Source organism: Oncorhynchus clarkii, chromosome 28 (genome assembly GCF_045791955.1).
Source record: "Oncorhynchus clarkii lewisi isolate Uvic-CL-2024 chromosome 28, UVic_Ocla_1.0, whole genome shotgun sequence".
NCBI classification, from domain to species: Eukaryota; Metazoa; Chordata; class Actinopteri; order Salmoniformes; family Salmonidae; genus Oncorhynchus; species Oncorhynchus clarkii.
The window spans coordinates 26,736,779-26,756,734 of record NC_092174.1 but is presented as its reverse complement, the minus strand read 5'-3'; the positions used below and the strand labels follow the sequence as shown (position 1 = coordinate 26,756,734).

The window sequence follows — 19,956 nt, the reverse complement described above, 5'->3', positions numbered from 1 at the left end:
GAGTCTTATATCTCCCTCAACAACTTTAAGCATCAGCTGTCTGAGCAGCTTACCGATCACTGTACCTGTACACAGCCAATCTGTAAATAGCACACCCGACTACCTCATCAGCCAGAGTGTCTATGTATGCGGATGACTCAACACTATACATGTCAGCTACTACAGCAACTGAAATGACTGCAACACTTAACAAAGAGATGCAGTTAGTTTCAGAACGGGTGGCAAGGAATAAATGAATCCCAAATGTTTCAAAAACTATATTTTTTATTTGGGACAAATCATTCACTAAATCCTAAACCTCAACTAAAACTTGTAATAAATCATGTGGAAATTGAGCAAGTTGAGGTGACTAAACTGCTTGGAGTTATTGGCTTGGAGATGCAATTGTCTCAGAACAGGGCATCACCTCTGGCCCTCGGATGTACACAGTGAGCAAACATGAATAATATGCATGTCAATCTCTCCTGGCTCAAAGTAGAGGAGAGATTGACTTCAGCACTACTTGTATTTGTGAGAGGTATTGACATGTTGAAAGTCTGTTTAAACGACTAGCACACAGCTCAGACACCCATGCATACCCCACAAGACATGTCACTAGAGTTCTCTTCACAGTTCCCAAGTCCAGAACAGACTATGGGAGGCGCACAGTACCACATAGAACCATGACTACATGGAACTTTATTCCACATCAGGTAAATTATGCATTATGGAACAGGGGGGACTGTGAAGCAACACAAACATAGGCACAGACACATGCATACACACACATGATAACATACGCACTATACACACGTACACATGGATTTTGTGCTGTAGATCTGTGGTAGTGGAGTATGGGCCCGAAGGCACACACTGTGTGTTGTGAATTCTGTAATGAATGTATTGTAATGTTTTTAGATTGTATAACTGACCTAATTTTGCCAGACCCCAGGAAGAGTAGCTGCTGCCTTGGCAGGAATTAATAGGGATCCATAATAATAAATACAAATACAAACCTTGGCCCCAGTCTGAGGTCCTGAGAGCTCTAGAGCAGGTTTTCATCAAGGATCTCTCTGTACTTTGCTCTGTTCATCTTTCCCTCGATCCTGACTAGTCTCCCAGTCCCTGCAGCTGTTGAAAACCATCCCCACAGTATGATGCTGCCACCACCATGCTTCACCATAGGGATGGTGTCGGGTTTCCTCCAGACGTCACGCTTGACATTCAGACCAAAGATTTCCATCTTGGTTTCATCAGACCAGAGAATCTTGTTTCTCATGGTCTGAGAGTCTTTAGGTGCCTTTTGGCAAACTCAAAGCGGGCTGTCATGTGCCTTTTACTGAGGAGTGGCTTCCGTCTGGCCACTCTATAAAAGCGTGATTGGTGGAGTGCTGCAGAGATGGTTGTCCTTCTAGAAGGTTCTCCCATCTCCACAGAGGAACTCCAGAGCTCTGTCAAAGTGACCATCTCCCTGACCAAGGCCATTCTTCCCTGATTGCTCAGTTTGGCAGAGGGGCCAGATGTAGGAAGAGTCTTGGTGGTTCCAAACTCCAATATTATGTGATTAAATGCAACAGGCCCTGTATGCCTCAAAAGTAATATAGTCAAGGTAGTATGACAATCATTAAGAGATACAAATAGCCAATTCTGGCGACCAATCTTCTTGCATTAATTTATTGAGGCAAGCAGATCAGAGATGTATATAACTAGAAATAGACCTACTAAATGATGAACGTATAGTCAAATAACTATTCTGTAAAATGAGGAATGCATTTACTCAATTCAACTAATATCATTTTTAAGTCACAAAATAATTAACGCTCAAACAATTAGTGTACATGAAATACATGATACATTACATACTACTCAGAGTAAATGTCTGTCACCAATAGGCTATGACTTAAAGTGGTTATGTACACGCGTCTTCAGATCAGAATGATCTCCAAGAGAAAAAACTGTGCCTGTCTGATACACACAGGAGCTTGGTAGCAAGTTCTCAAAGTATGAACAAATTCACTGTCCTTTTAACCAAATTCAAGGAGAAACTCACATCCAACCTGAATGAACATTTTTTTGCACTTTGCTAGTAAAAACAAAAGACAGGAAAACACACCCAGATTCTAATCTAATCAGCAAGTCACCAGTCGCGAGTATCACCTTTTGTCATTCTTTCACTGCAGTAGCAATACGTGAAAATCATTATAGAAATCTGTTGCAGCTCAAGTCGACTTCAAAATCCACAATGCACTCTACAGGCTGGCTGGCTGGCTGGCTGGCTGGCTGGCTGGCTGGCTGGCTACCTGCAAGCAAATGTAGCTACACACAATAATAACAAACTCAATATCAGCATGTGAAGCAGCTAGTCAACTGTAAAATCACCTAAACAAACTGCACTATCAATTTAAGAGTCTACGATCTCACCACACTCAACCTGCAGATCGATGTGCCTTGCAGAGTGGAGTCTGCCATTTGCAACGGCCATGCAACAGCACCATGCAACGGCCATGCAACGGCCATGCAACGGCACCATGCAACGGCCATGCAACGGCACCATGCAACGGCCATGCAACAGCACCATGCAACGGCACCATGCAATGCACCATGGACTGAAAAGGCAGAAAATTCTGAGAAATGTGGTGGAACCTCTCGAAGTAGGAATATCGCAAAAATATGATCAATGGTTAATTTGAGAGAAGACGACCTCCCGCTATGGCTGGGCGATATGGCCAAAATCTCATATCCCGATATAGGTCATTTCATATCCCGATAACGATACATATCACGATATAGCACATTTTCTGTAAATTCAATTTATAAATAGTTTATATAAAATGACCACATGTAAAAGCCTATTTCTTATTACAGTTTGAATTATACTCAACAAATAAAAAGATACTTACTCATATTCGATTATTTATTTTATTTAGAACCTGTGCAAATGTTCAGTTAAGCATGTAACAAAATATAAAATATGAATGTATAAAATCTAAAAAGGTAAATAGAAAAAACTTCAACTATAGTTACAAACAAAATAAATATAGGCCTAATATAAAAAAAAAATTGGGGGGGGGGCCTTGTCTGTTTTGCATGTTATTTTGGCATTAATACGTGTCACATATCAATTTGCATTTGGTACCTTGGGTTGAGTGTTAGGACCAACTCACAAAACCCCCGTTTCACGACCGTGTAAATTAGGGCCTTGTCTTTTCAGATGTAAGTTGTAACGGCAGCTGTTATCTCCTTCCATCTTCCTGATTCTTTGCCATACGGTGTGCCGCAGGAAAAGCCTCTTGCAACGTCTGAGTCGTGGGTTTGTTTTGAGCACTTGACTGTACTTTTTGTGGGTCTCATCCGTAGACTCTCTCTGTACTTTTTCACATGATTCTTGCGTAGGTGGTAAAAGAGGTTAGTGGTGTTTGAGCCTGTTGTCAGGACCGGCTTGTGGCATATTTTGCAGTGAACGGTTTCCTGGTTCGTGTCAGAATTTTCATACCCAAATCACGTCCATGCGAACGAAGTTGCCCCTCTTTTAGGTACAAGCTTCGTGTCTCCGTGCTCTGTGTCTCTCTTCCATGTTTGTTTTTGTTGCAAATTTCCATTCACACGGCACGGCACGTGTGGAAGAACGCAAAGTTTCGTCCAATTGACAAAAAATATTGCCGTAAAGAGTGTGATTTGCGACGCAACGAAATAAATGATAGAGCACAATATGAAATGATAGAAAAACGTCTATCTTCACACGATATATATCGTCATATCGCCCCGCGCCCTACCTCGCGCGTAATGACATTGGTCAGTATTGAAATCGGACATGTATGATAGATGTTTTCACGATCTAAACGTCTTATTCCTATTAACTCCCACTGTAGTGAGGGCTTTATAACAATGCTACGTCAAACTGGCTGAATTTCTGCCGGTTTGGCAAGAGCTCATGTATCACATGAAAACATGAAATGACCTCGAAATGACCTCGACCTAGACTAGTTACATTATATATACAAAAGTATGTGAATAGCGCTTCAAATTAGTGGATTTGGCTATTTCAGCCACACCTGTTGTTGACAGGTGTATAAAATTGAGCACACAGCCATGCAATCTCCATATACAAACATTGGCAGTAGAATGGCCTTACTGAAGAGCTCAGTGACTCTGGAGCAGTGGAAACATGTTCTGTGGAGTGATGAATCACGCTTCACCATTTGGCAGTCCAACGGACGAATCTGGGTTTGGCGAATGCCAGGAGAACACTACCTGCCTCATAGTGCTAACTGTAAAGTTTTGTGGAGGAGGAATAATGGTCTGGGGCTGTTTTTATGGTTCAGGCTAGGCCCCTTAGTTCCAGTGAAGAGAAATTGGGGAAGGCACTTTCCTGTTTCAGCATGACAATATCCCCATGCACAAAGTGAGGTCCACACAGAAATGTTTTTTTGAGGTCAGGTCAGTGTGGAAGAACTTCTCTGGCCTGCACAGATCCCTGATCTCAACCCCATCGAACACCTTTGGGATGAATTGGAATGCCAACTGTGAGCCAGGCCTAATCGCCCAACATCAGTGCCCAACCTCACTAATGCTCGTGGCCGCATAGAAGCAAGTCCCCTGTCACACCCTGACCATAGTTTGCTTTGTATGTTTCTATGTTTTGGCTGGTCAGGGTGTGATCTGAGTGGGCATTCTATGTTGGATGTCTTGTTTGTCTATTTCTATGTCTGGCCTGATATGGTTCTCAATCAGAGGCAGGTGTTAGTCATTGTCTCTGATTGGGAACCATATTTAGGTAGCCTGGGTTTCACTGTGTGTTTGTGGGTGATTGTTCCTGTCTCTGTGTTTTGCACCAGACAGGGCTGTTTTTGGTTTTCCACATGTATTGTTTTGTAGTGTTCGTGTTTATCTTTTTTTATTAAACATGAATCAATATAATCACGCTGCGTTTTGGTCCGCCTCTACTTCACCCCAAGAGAACCGTTACATCCCCACAGAAATGTTACAACATCTAGTGGAATTTCTTCCCAGAAGAGTGGAGGTCATTATAGCAGCAAAGGGGGGACCAACTCCATATTAATGCCCATGATTTTGGAATGAGTTGTTTGACGAGCAGGTGTCCACATACTTATGGTCATGTAGTGTAGTAGTAGGCCTATGTACAGTATGTAAGTTGAAGTGAATGCAGACTAAGGTGTAACCACACAGAATAATCAATGCAGCCTTGTGAGTGTTGAGCTGCGTCAAGACTGAAACACATTAGTCTGACTGGAATGAATCAACTGATCACATACAGGTAGTATGTCTCATTTACTGTCAGCGATTCACAGTGATCAAGATACAACCCTGCTACTTTATCCCTTAAACAGATAAAGAAACCTGGTAAAAACCACCAAGACTAGATTAGTGGTAGGCATGTGACTGACAACAAAATCATGTTGTCAAATCTGGATAATCATACCCACACAGACCTGCGACTCCTAGTACACAGGGATGGGGCACTCCTAATTAACGGTCGGATGACATCATCAGCTCGACTAGCTCATCCCTCAACAAAGGCCCTGGGGCAAGGCAATACACACAAACACACATACACACACACACACATAAGGCAGGCAGGGGCAAGACTTGGGAACACTGCAGCCAGAGTGACATCAAGTAGCTTCTATTGAGACACTGTTCAACATTGTAGGATCACAAGAGCTCCCAACACAGTAAATGAAGCAACAAGCAGAGGCCTACTAACAGGGTTGATGTGATATGATTTCTGTGTTTGCTTGTCTTCTATGACTGTGTTGTCCAGGTTGTAGATATACAATATACTGAGATCTCTCCAATACACTATACTTCTGTCATTAGACTAATGAATCAGAGCATGGTTGTCAACATTTACGATTCATTAAGTTAAAGGAATAAATTGTAGGCTACTAAAATGATCTGATGATCTAGCTAAAATGATCCAATTAAGACCGTCAGATGGAACGTAATGTATATAGTTAAGTAGTTGAATTCAATCGTATCACGGGCTGGAAGAGAAGTAATGATCTCTATAAGTGGAGCAAAACATGATCTAACAATAACATATGCAGAGAGAACTAAATCTAGCTAACTAGGCCTACCCTACCCCAGAGCACAATAACCCTGGCAAACACTGATCACAGACCACAATGACCTCTCTCACACACACACACACACACACACACACATACATCTAGCATGAGTCAGACCCAGCCGTGTGGGGAGCAAAACACTCCCTGGAAACAAGCTGATGAAAAACACAGCTCTGCATTTACATGCTAAGCTACAGACGTTAGCGTTAACGTGACCCTGGCTAAGCACTGGACCAATTCCTGATGCTGCAGCACTAAAAACACTAACATACTGCAGTGACAGAACCCTGAGGTAAAAAAATAAAAGAATGGTGTATCAGATGACCCTTCAGGCGTATGCTTTGCTTATCTGCTATGTAAATAGATAGATAGATAGATAGATAGATAGATGGATAGGTTGGATGTGGCAGTCTTAAAATGACCTACTGCTGTAGAGTGGAGAGCACATCATGGGCATTGCAGGTAAATGCACAGCAAACCTTAACACAGATTGATAACATTAAATCATTAGGATACTAATGAGTCATTACATAGACAGATTGTGAGCTGTGATGCTTATATAATATTCCCTCTGTAATCCCTCTCTCCCATCTGTCCCCTCGGTTTTTCTTTCCCTCTCACTCTCTCTCCCCGTCTCTCTCTCTACCCATGTCTCTCTCGCTCCCCATGTCTCTCTCTCTCTCCCCATGTTTCTCTCTCACTTTGTCTCTCTCGCTCCCCATGTCTCTCTCTCGTTCCCCATGTCTCTCTCTCTCCCCATGTTTCTCTCTCCCTTTGTCTCTCTCGCTCCCCATGTCTCTCTCTCTCTCCCTTTGTCTCTCTCGCTCCCCATGTCTCTCTCTCTCCCTTTCTCTCTCTCTCTCCATGTCTCTCTCTCCCCATGTTTCTCTCTCCCTTTGTCTCTCTCTCCCTTTGTCTCTCTCTCTCCCCATGTTTCTCTCTCTCCCCATGTCTCTCTCTCTCCCCATGTCTCTCCGCCCGTCTCTTACTTTCCTAGTCTCTTTCTCTCCCTGTCTCGCTCTCTGTCTCGCTCTCTCCCTCTATCCCCCCTGTCCCCCTCTACCCGTCTATCTCTCTCCATCTCTCTGTCCCCGTCCCTCTCTCTCTCTCCCCATACCCCTCTCTCACTGTACTCATCTCTCTCCCCCATCTCCCTCTCTCCCTGTATCTCTCTCTATCCCCCCCGACTCTCTCACTCTCTCTGCCCCCAGTCTCTCTCTCCCCGTATCTCTCCCCCAGTCTCTCTCCTCTCTCACTATCCCTCACCAGTCCTGTCTCCCCTATTTCCCTGTCCCCACACTATCCCTGCCTCTGTACCCTCTCTTGCTTTCACTCTCTCACATGTCCCAGTCTGTCTGGATGGCAGTAGCATCAGGAGCAGTATTAGGTGTCGCCTCACATCAGCCCTGTCTGCCCCTGTAGTATGCCTGAACCCGACAAGCCAGTTTAGCGGAACAAACAGACGTTTACAAAAACCTCTCCCCTTACCGCCCGCAATACAACTCATCAAAGGCTGGCTGGCTGATTCTGGTGATATAGTTAAGGGTAGGAGAGGGACGGGAGGTGGGGGGCATGTTCTGTCTTTTTACTAACCATATCCTCAGTGTTTCCCCTACATATCAGTATTCCCATTGGCGGTGTGGTACAGTAGGGCCCCCCAAGCAGCATCCAGGGTTAGGGTTGCAAAATTCTGGTAACCTTCACAAAATTCCCAGGTTGTTCAGAAATCCCGGTTGGAAGATTCCCAGACACAGAAGGGAATAAGTAACAAATCCGTAATCCTCCAAACAGGATTTCTGGAAAACCTGGGAATTGTGGTAAAGTTAAAGTCATTTTGCAAGCCTATCCAGGGCCCAAACATACCATGTGAAATACTTTCAGGCCGGGAATAACAGGTGGAAGCTAAATGTAAGGGCCAACCCTACTAATGTAATGGTAGGGGAATCACTGTCATACACACTCCAGAGCGTTTTGAGTCACTGTGTCTCTGTGTGTGACTAGAGGAGAACATGAGCCACACAAAGAGTTTGTCAACGTCAATCAGCTCTATGGTACAGCACTGCGTCCTGTGTCTAGGTAGAATGAAACCAGACGCGGTAGCTTACATGGTGGTTTACATGGGGAAATGTCACTTTGTTGACAGTGAACACCGCAGAGTTTTACCTGGATTACGGTCTCTCTCTTTAGACCGACGTGTGTGTGACCAACTTACAAAGTAAATCAGTCCACTGGGACTGTGGTGACTTACTCACTGCCACACTTTGGGAAAAGGAGGAAGGGAAGAATGCCATTTATGTGTAAAATCACAGATTGCAAGGCAAGGTGATGTTACTACAATAACATATCTTTAATATACAGTCTCTCCCTTGCTCCACTGTTTCTTCACAGGTTTCCTTCCAATTCGAGTCTCTTAACAGCAGTGCTGATATGAGAGTTTAGATGCCTGGCCTGTGAGGCTACCACAATTCCTTCCATTTTCCCTTGAATGCTTGTGTTTTTGTGAACAGACTCTTTTTGTAAAGTCAAAAGATGCCTATACTATACATAGCAGTAGTATAGCTATAGTGATGTAGGGTTTGAATTACAATAAGACCAGCCTTATTAGCACCAGCATTAGTGGAGTTTTGACAATATACAGGGACTGGGAGACTAGTCAGGATCGAGGGAAAGATGAACAGAGCAAAGTACAGAGAGATCCTTGATGAAAACCTGCTCTAGAGCTCTCAGAACCTCAGACTGGGGCCAAGGTTTGTATTTGTATTTATTATTATGGATCCCTATTAATTCCTGCCAAGGCAGCAGCTACTCTTCCTGGGGTCTGGCAAAATTAGGTCAGTTATACAATCTAAAAACATTACAATACATTCATTACAGAATTCACAACACACAGTGTGTGCCTTCGGGCCCATACTCCACTACCACAGATCTACAGCACAAAATCCATGTGTACGTGTGTATAGTGCGTATGTTATCATGTGTGTGTATGCATGTGTCTGTGCCTATGTTTGTGTTGCTTCACAGTCCCCCCTGTTCCATAATGCATAATTTACCTGATGTGGAATAAAGTTCCATGTAGTCATGGTTCTATGTGGTACTGTGCGCCTCCCATAGTCTGTTCTGGACTTGGGAACTGTGAAGAGAACTCTAGTGACATGTCTTGTGGGGTATGCATGGGTGTCTGAGCTGTGTGCTAGTCGTTTAAACAGACTTTCAACATGTCAATACCTCTCACAAATACAAGTAGTGCTGAAGTCAATCTCTCCTCTACTTTGAGCCAGGAGAGATTGACATGCATATTATTCATGTTTGCTCACTGTGTACATCCGAGGGCCAGACGTGCTGCCCTGTTCTGAGACAATTGCAACTCCAAGCCAATTACTCCAAGCAGTTTAGTCACCTCAACTTGCTCAATTTCCACATGATTTATCACACGTTTTAGTTGAGGTTTAGGGTTTAGTGAATGATTTGTCCCAAATAAAAAATATAGTTTTTGAAACATTTGGGATTAATTTATTCCTTGCCACCCGTTCTGAAACTAACTGCATCTCTTTGTTAAGTGTTGCAGTCATTTCAGTTGCTGTAGTAGCTGACATGTATAGTGTTGAGTCATCCGCATACATAGACACTCTGGCTGATGAGGTAGTCGGGTGTGCTATTTACAGATTGGCTGTGTACAGGTACAGTGATCGGTAAGCTGCTCAGACAGCTGATGCTTAAAGTTAGTGAGGGAGATATAAGACTCCATCTTCAGAGATTTTTGCAATTCGTTCCAGTCATTGGCAGCAGAGAACTGGAAGGAAAGGCAGCATATCACTACTACCACCCCAACAATACGGACCAAAGGAGGTGTTGGCTTTAGGGATGACCGGTGAAATGTACCTGCTGGAGCGCGTGCTATGGGTGGGTGTTGCTATGGTGACCAGTGAAATATACCTGCTGGAGCGCGTGCTATGGGTGGGTGTTGCTATGGTGACCAGTGAAATATGCCTGCTGGAGCGCGTGCTATGGGTGGGTGTTGCTATGGTGACCAGTGAAATATACTTGCTGGAGCGCGTGCTATGGGTGGGTGTTGCTATGGTGACCAGTGAAATGTACCTGCTGGAGCGTGCGCTATGGGTGGGTGTTGCTATGATGACCAGTGAAATATACCTGCTGGAGCGCGTGCTATGGGTGGGTGTTGCTATGGTGACCAGTGAAATATACCCGCTGGAGCGCGTGCTATGGGTGGGTGTTGCAATGGTGACCAGTGAGCTGAGATAAGGCGAGGCTTTACCTAGCAAAGACTTACCTGGAGCCAGTGGGTTTTGCGACTGATATATAGTGAGGGTCAGCCAATGAGAGCATACAGGTTGCAGTGGTGGGTATTATATGGGGCTTTGGTGATAAAACAGATGGCACTGTGATAGACATCATCCAGTTTGCTGAGTAGAGTGTTGGAGGCTATTTTGTAAATGACATCGCCGAAGTCGAGGATCGGTAGGATACTCAGTTTTACGAGAGTATGTTTGGCGACATGAGTGAAGGATGCTTTGTTGCGAAATAGGAAGTCGATTTTAGATTTTATTTAATCTTTCATAATTTGGTCAGATATGCTTGGATGTGTAGTGTCAGCGTTTGTTGCTGGCATGTCATGCCTAAGTTTGCTAATCTTGCCAATGAAAAAATAATTAAAGTAGTTGGCAATATCAGTCGGTTTTTAATGAATGAGCCATCTGATTCAACGAATGATGGAGTTGAGTTTGCCTTTTTACTGTCATTCTTTATGTCATTTATCTTTGTTTCATAGTGTAGTTTCTTCTTCTTTTTATTCAGTTTAGGCACATGATTTCTTAATTTGCAGTACATTTGCCAATCGGTTGTGCAGCCAGACTTATTTGCCATTCCTTTTGCCTCATCCCTCTCAACCATACAATTTCATAAATGTGTCAAGTGCAATGTCCGTGTGCTCCTCATTACAGACCACGGACCAACAAATATTCTTTACATCAACAACATAGGAATCACTACAGAACGTATTGTATGACCTCTTATACACTATATTAGGCCCAGCCTTTGTAACTGTGGTTTTCCTAGCTATGGCTACTATATTGTGATCACTACAGTACATCTGATGGATCTGGATACTGCTCTCAAGCACAGTTTTGTATCGTTAGTAAAGATGGGATCAATTCATGTTGATGATTTCATTCCTGTGCTGTTTGTAACCCCCCGGGTAGGTTGACTGATATCCTGAACAAGGTTGCAGGCACTTGTTACAGTTTGTAGCTTTTTCTTGAGTGGGGAGCTTGATGAAAGCCAGTCAATATTTCAATCACCCAGAAAATATATGTCTCTCTTGATATCACATACATTATCAAGCATTCCAACAGCGACCCTAAGCGCACAGCCAAGACAACCCAGGAGTGATTTCGGGACAAGTCTCTAAAGGTCCTTGAGAGCCCAGCCAGAGCCCGGACTTGAACCCGAAGTAACATCTCTGGAGAGACCTGATAATAGCTGAGCAGCAACGCTCCCCATCCAACCTGACAGAGCTTGAGAAGATCTGCAGAGAAGAATGAGAGAAACTCCCTAAATACTAGTGTGCCAAGCTTATAGCGTCACACCCAATAAGATTAAACAAAGTGCTGAGTAAAGGGTCTGAATACTTATGTAAATGTTATATAAATGTTATGTAAATGTTATATTTCGATTTTTTTACTTAATAATACATTTGAAAACATTTCTGAAAACCTGTTTTTGCGTTGTCATTATGGGGTATTGTGTATAGATTGATGAGAAAAACAACAACTATTTAATCTATTTTACAGTAAGGTTGTAAAATAACAAAATGTGGAAATAGTCAAGGGGTTTGAATACTTTCAGAATGCACTGTATATTGCGATTCTCACGATTCTGTATCTATTGCGTTTTAATACTGTGATTTTATTGCGTTTTGATGATCCAAACATATTGCTCACTATATGTCTGCTGCAGGGAAAATAGAGAGCATGAAAACATTTGTTTTGATCAGTCAGAGAAATAAAGTCGATACTTAGAGTCAAATATTAATATAATATCGACCAAAGATAATATTGCGATATGTAACTGAATCTATTTTCCCCCATCACATGTACATCATCGACACTGATATACATTTAGCACAGAGACATTGATATACATTTAGCACAGAGACATTGATATACATTTAGCACAGAGACATTGATATACATTTAGCACAGAGACATTGATATACATTTAGCACAGAGACATTGATATACATTTAGCACAGAGACATTGATATACATTTAGCACAGAGACATTGATATACATTTAGCACAGAGACATTGATATACATTTAGCACAGAGACATTGATATACATTTAGCACAGAGACATTGATATACATTTAGCACAGAGACATTGATATACATTTAGCACAGAGACATTGATATACATTTAGCACAGAGACATTGCTATACATTCAGCACAGTGACATTGATATACATTCAGCACAGAGACATTGATACACATTTAGCACAGAGACATTGATACACATTTAGCACAGAGACATTGATATACATTCAGCACAGAGACATTGATATACATTTAGCACAGAGACATTGATACACATTTAGCATAGAGACATTGATACACATTTAGCACAGACACATGGGGATATACATTTAGCACAGAGACGTTGCTATACATTTAGCACAGACACATGGATATACATTTATCACAGAGACATTGCCAGACATTTAGCATTGCACATAGAAACGGCAGAGATACTGTATGAACTGAAAAACAGGAAAACACTAATCAACTCTAAAGACTACATAGCTGTAATAGGTCATATCCATAGCCTCTCTTCCGTGTGAGCCAGTGGGCAGCCTGTTTTCCCTGCTCTATCCTGGTCTGTTTCCCCTCTGGTGGTGGGGGAGTAAAGCTGGTTCATTCAGACAGGATTTGGCCCAGTTCTGTTTCCCTTCCTGCTGCAATACGTAGGACTGAACTGAGTCCATGCTTCACCAGTCTTGGATCCTTGTAGCTTCAATATCAGTTTATCTTTCTCTCTGTCTACCTGTCTACGTTTTAATTGATTGTCAATAGGTCTTTATCTGGATGGATGGATCACTCAGGCCTGTTCACATTAGCAGACACTGTCCATCTCTCTGCTATAGAGAAGAGCTTTTCATTTCCCCTCATCCAGTACGGATATGGCTTCCTGAGGACACCAGCCACAGCCTGCTGCACTGTGCTCAGTCACCCTCAGGACCTAGGATCAGTTAGAGACCTATAATGAAGGCATGTTGGACCCAGGCTTTACTGAACATGGATCACCTAGTCAAATCAAATCACATTTATTTATAAAGCCCCTTTTACATCAGCCGATGTCGCAAAGTGCTATACAGAAACCCAGCCTAAAACCCCAAACAGCAAGCAATGCAGATGTAGAAGCACTACAGTCAAATGGCTGCTGAGATCAGCCCTATTTCTCAGAGAGACAGAGAATGATGTCTAGGTGGAAGAAATGGAGGAGTTTCTCCAATGAGAGGAGAGGAGGGAATCTATGACTGGGTGGGTGATTCACAGAATCCCTGCTCTCCCAGAATCCTGTCCTCCCCCACTCCCTCACTTTCTGTGTCTAGATACATGAGATAAGATGCACACTCAGTGCTTCCTCTGAGCAGGGTAAAGTTCACTTTTGTGCTGAGTGTACATTCCCCGGCTGCTAGGCAAACTTCCCTTTCCTTCCTCCCCTATATCCCTCCATCCCTATCTCTCACCCCTAGCCCCCATCCTTTCTTGGGGGTCTATATACCTCCATCCCTATCTCTCACCCCTAGCCCCCATCCTCTCCTGGGGGTTTATATCCCTCCCTATCAGAAGTCCCAGTGCGGTGGATGGATGGGGACCTTTTTTCCATAGATTGATACTGTAGTAGGCCAATTTTGCAGACACTGCGTTATTCAAATAACTCACGCTTTCACAACATGATATAACAACACCCTTTGGATAAGTGTCATTTACCCACTGTCCAAAGCAACAGAGCAGGACCGCATAGCATCAGACTGCATTGCGCCTCTTTTTCCTTCTCATGGTGTAGGGAGTCAACGGTAGACCTAATCCGTCAACTGTTTGGACCAGGTTGACGACTGTGGTTTTGTTGGTGCTATTTTGTCATTATTTGTGTTTGTGTTACACTGACTGGATGCATTTTATGTCTGTCTGGGGTCTCATCTGGGACTAGTAGAGCAGATACATCCTTTTTGCGTTGATAGTAATGTCTGTTTTTACTACAGAGACACAAGCAAACTTACATGTGCGTGCACACTCACACACACTCACACACACTCACACACACTCACACACACACTCACACACACTCACACACAGTCACACACAGTCATCAGGCAAAGTTCTAAGTTGCAAATATTGTCATGCCATTTTGGAAGTAGATGAACGTAGTATTACTGTGTTACCTAAACATCCCTCTATTCCTCAGAGGCCTTGGACCCATAGCCTATTGATCCTTACACTTTAAGATAAGGTATTGATCAATGAGTGTGGCCTCACTTAAAGTCCACAAAGAATGAGATAGGCCTACTACACACACACATGCACTCAGGCGTGCACACACAAACACACACACACACATACACACAGTCTTACTCAACTAACCTTGTGGGGACAAAAAAATCCTATTTTCCCTAATCCCTAACTTTAACCATTACGCTAACTCTAACCCCAAAACCTAACCTTAACCCTAACCCTTCTTTGTTGACTTCTGGTCCCCAGAGGCATAGATAAACATGTCCACACAGTCACTCTTCAGTCTCAACCTTTCTGGATATTGAGCACATGGTTGCACACACATTATTCCATTTGTACAATCTCTTTAAGAAAAAAACAGGAAGCAGTATTCTGAGTCTTATTATCTACAATCTTTTTAAGAATGATCATTATAGCTGTACAGTGTAATATGTCTACCACCACATCTTTACTGTATTTAGAAGGAGCGGGCCCTGGAGCTGTTTACTGGCTGGGAACACACAAACCCAGTGGCCGGGAGCAGGGGGGGAGGCAGGGGGTGACGACATGGCATGGGGCCATGAGGAGATCATGCGACTGCCGGGGAAAGGTCAGTGTGGTGTGTTACCCACTGGTCACAGGGAAATAACATCACTGTGGGCTCTAGTGGTCAGATACTGTAATGTTCTCAGAACAATGGAACCTCTTTGACTCACTGGACATTATGTTCTTGAAGTTGCATGTTCCATTCCAGAATCCACACTGTGTTGGACTACTTTTGGCAGATTATGGTTTTGATGGTTAGGCTACTCCTTGGTACCAATGCTGTCCCCCACCATGGCTTTAGATAAGTCTTGTCAGTTGTCATCATAACTTTGTGTTAACAAAGTCTTGTTTTAGTGCATTTGGTCACTCCTGTTTGGTCACTCCTTTTTGGTCACCCGTGGGTCACCTCAGTATCACCCCTGTGCCATTGTGGCCTTCTGTGAGTGCTTTGTGTGTGACATCACCTGAGCGCTGGGATTTGTGTCAGCAGGCAGGGCAGGACCTGGGCTGATGGTTGGAGGTTGGGGCCGGTGCAGGGCAGTATGGGACTGCTGATCAGGAGGGATGTGGAGGATTAGGGTCAGCTGGAGTAAGGAGCTCATAGTACTTCTGTAGAATGTTTTGTAAGTACATCCATATGTTCGATTCACACACTCACAAAACCACATAACACCAACCCATGCTATTCCCAGTGACCCATGACTTTACTCACAAAACTCCCACAGAGAATCAGGATGAGGTTACTCCAAACCCAACACTCCCTCTCCTCTCTCCCCTCCCACCTTGACCCCCTCTCCTCTCTCCCCTCCTAACCCTCTCCCCCCTCCTCTCTACTCTCCACACATCTCCCCTCTCCTCTTCCCCTCTACTCCTCCTCTTCAGTCTTAGCTCTGTCGTTCCAGCTGCGTTACTGTCACAGTGTCATGGTGAGGTTACACCAAACCCAACACTCCTTCTCCTCTCTTCCCTCTCTCTCACCATTCTCCGCTCTCCTCCTCCTCCTCAGTCTTAGCTCTGTCGTTCCAGCTGCCTTACTGTCCCGTGAACACAGAGCATTATTCATACTAGCTATGAGGGGGGGAAGATGCTAATTGAAATTCCTGCCTTTTCCTCGGGGGTGGAGTTGCAGCCTGCTGACAGTGTATTATGCCGGGCCTGTCACCTCGAAAGACCCAGTTGGAACTGAGAAAAATAAAAAACACAAGTAAAAATAAAAATATGAGGAGATATAAAGTGATGAGTGGAAGACAAAAGACTGAGAAAGACAAGGGAAGGAAAGGGAACAGTTGTTGCAGTACAGTACCACTCACCAGCTTCATAAGATTGATATAGCCTATTTTATTCGATGCTATGCTGCCGCAGTGTCTAGCTTGCTAAGGGGCTGAGTTCTGTGTGTTTCTGCCGGCTAGCGTGGTGGTGGCATGCATGCTAATGTCTGTATAAATGAATCAAAGACTTTCTGAAAGTGACTGGGAAGAAATTTGTAGAAGGAGACCCTCATTACTTCACTGCAATAGATTTGGTTCAGTCGGATCAGGACAGGGACTGTGTTGTGTCCTAGCCATGGAAGAGTCAGTGCTCTTCAGCTAAAATAGACTAATAGACCCATATTCTCTGCTTGAGAATGCAGGTTTATGCAGTAGCATCAGTCATAAATTTAGAATCAGTTCTAGACAAGGTAATTCTGCCCCTGAACAGGCAGTTAACCCACTGTTCCTAGGCCGTCATTGAAAATAAGAATTTGTTCTTAACTGACTTGCCTAGTTAAATAAAGATTACATTTTTTTTTTTAAATGGGACAATAATGTTCACATTACTGGAGTGGCATCGGTATCAGGATAGCTCGTCTCCTTCCCAGGGATGGAGCTATGTAGTGGAACTGTAGTGTCGACCCCTCTCCCTTCTGTCCACTCTCTCTGTCAAGTCGTGTATGTGTGGGAGTGTCATTGTTGACCTTGTGTTCCCTCTGCACCCTCTCTATCATAGATGGAACTGTGTCTGTGGTCAGAGTGTGTGTGTCTATTTGTATTGTAGGTCCATGTAAGCTAACCTCTCTCTCCTCTCTCTCTACCAGGGATTGAGCTGTGCCTACCAGCCTGGCGTTTCTCCATGACCATGGTTGCCAGCTTCGTGGTGCTGGGCGGGCAGCTCCTGATGCCAGGGATGGCATACGTCTGTCGAGACTGGCAGGTTCTGCAGGCTGTCATCATCTGCCCGCTTCTCCTCATGCTGGCTTATATCTGGTGAGGACAACAGCTACTTTACTCCCCATCTCTGGCAAAGTGCAAAACTGTTCTAGGACCAGGCTATACTTCAACACCTGCTACAATTTAGCAGCTCAGTGTTGATATATTTAGCTATTTATTATATGCGTACAGGTGATCCCATTTAGATAGAAAATACTGATTTAATTCACTTGATTAGGTGCTACTCCCAATTATCTTACACTACAGTTCATGATTGGTTTCTGCTTTATGTTAATGTAGGTTCTATTTATCCAATGCTCATATTATGTATTTTCTTCTTCTTCTTTGTTTCACCTTTATTTAACCAGGTAGGCAAGTTGAGAACACGTTCTCATTTACAACACCGACCTGGCCAAGATAAAGTAAAGCAGTTCGACACATACAACGACACAGAGTTACACATGGAGTAAAACAAACATACAGTCAATAATACAGTAGAAAAATAAGTATATATATAATGTGAGCAAATGAGGTGAGATAAGGGAGGTAAAGGCAAAAAAGGCCATGGTGGCAAAGTAAATACAATATAGCAAGTAAAACACTGTATGTATGAAATGAGTATGGGGCCAGCGGGACATGGGAGCACACGGAAGTGAAGTATTATCTGTGTAGTTCCCCAGACACTGGAGGTTAATCAGATATGTATAGAATCAGAGGGAAGCTTCTTGGGTTTTTCCAGCTGTGTTTCCCTCTTATGTAGGTATACCTAATCTCCTATCATTTTTATAGCTTAAGAGCCTTCAAAGGACCTCTACTGTACATGTTAATACAGCTGGTCTTTTTAAAGCCTGGGTAATAAATAATAATGAATGAACCATCATTTACCCTGTATTCACACTGTATACCTGACTGCTGGGAAAGCTGCCAACAGATCAAGGGGAAGAAATGTATGGGTTTTACTTCATCCTTGAGAATCACAGCTCTTGTCATTTTCATTCCCTTCAAATTGCACACGTTAACAAAGGACTTGATATCCACAAGTTATGAAAGCATTTTAAAGGCAGATTCAATCCGAGTTTCAATCCGCTAGAAAGAAATCATGGATATACACATACACACACATATGCACATGGCCACACACACTTTTCAGACTCAGGGATTCCCACAGAGCCTGAGGAGGATAATTATGTATTGAGATTCCTATCAGCCTCTCGTTAAATCCCAGTGAAAAAAATAGGTACTAATTTCATTTTGATTCAGCGGTTCATATTTTATTGAGGAGAGAGTGTTCTGTCTTGTCTCCATGCAGGATCTTTCCCGAGTCTCTGCGGTGGCTGCTGGCCACTCAACAGTACGGCCGCTCCAAGTGGATCATGGGACACATCATCAAGAAGAACCAGGTCAACCCCGAGCTGGACACTGACCACATCCTTACAGGTAGAGATCACTATTGTAATTATTACTGTAATTAACACTATCTAATTAGCCCAAGTGTTTTGTCTTTGGTTCATTTCTTTCCTCTGCTATGGGTTTAATGTTGTTATTTAGAAGTGAAATGTTTGTTGATCCCTGAAGTGAAAGGTTCTTCTTAGACAATATCTCTAGCAAGGACAGTTAGGAGTCTCTAGTTCCTTTTCATTATTTTCACTATCTATTAACTTTGAATACTTTGAACAAAACTCTGGCTGTGTTTACACAGGCAGCCCAATTCAGATCTATTTTTTCACTAATTGGTCATTTAACCAATCAGATCAGCTCTGAAAAAGATATTGTGTGAAAACATCTGATGTGATTGGTCAAAGACAAATTAGTGGAAAAAAATATCACAATTGGCCAGCCTGTGTAAACGCAGCCATAAGCATACAGTATAATAATGCCAATGTTAGATTCTCTCTGAGACAGAAAGGTCTGGTCAGGCTCAGTAGAGTGTAGGTCCCTGTTTTTCAGTCAACAGTCTATATGGATTATCTTGACTGACGAGGGAGATCCCCTTCCTTCCTCTCTGCCTGGTTACTATAGTAACAGCCCTCTCTCCTGGGGGTGGAGGTATATCTTCAGCAGGGTAGTAAACCTACACCGTGACATCATGGACCCGACCCTCCAGACCCTAATTCATTTTATTACCTGTGTTGGGGAGTAGTGAACTAGAAGTAGTTCAACTAGTAATGTAACTACATTTTGCAGTAGCTTGGTGGAACAAAATCTAATCCTGTAGTGTTTTCAGTAGTTACTTACTTTTTTTGCCATGTAGCTAGTGTAACTACATACTACATTTTGGCAAAAAAAATAATCAGTTCTGCCTAATTCTCACTTCAAACATTGTTTAAGTGTTTAATAGGATACATATACATTCAGTTAACATCTGACTCCAGAGTGATCTGTTCTTGCAATTTGTATTCTATGACATTTCAGATTTAGATAGGATAATTTATCACAAAGTAGTTTGGATGTTGTGGACCACTTTTTCTCAGTAACTTTAGTTAAGTAAACTATATTTTTCTTCCAGTGTGAAGTATTGGTAGCTTGGTAAACTATATTTTTCTTCCAGTGTGAAGTATTGGTAGCTTGGTAAACTATATTTTTCTTCCAGTGTGAAGTATTGGTAGCTTGGTAAACTATATTTTTCTTCCAGTGTGAAGTATTGGT

The 19,956-nt window shown here is 43.0% G+C and overlaps 1 protein-coding gene across 1 annotated transcript in view; it reads left to right on the top strand.

Annotated features, from left to right (window-relative positions):
- LOC139387448 (solute carrier family 22 member 23-like) overlaps nt 1-19,956 on the top strand; it is a 75,947-nt gene that overhangs the window by 30,736 nt on the left and 25,255 nt on the right. The window contains exons 4-5 of the mRNA XM_071133631.1: nt 17,199-17,367; nt 18,620-18,747. Coding sequence (XP_070989732.1) covers nt 17,199-17,367; nt 18,620-18,747 — 297 coding nt within the window. The remainder of the gene's footprint in view (nt 1-17,198; nt 17,368-18,619; nt 18,748-19,956) is intronic.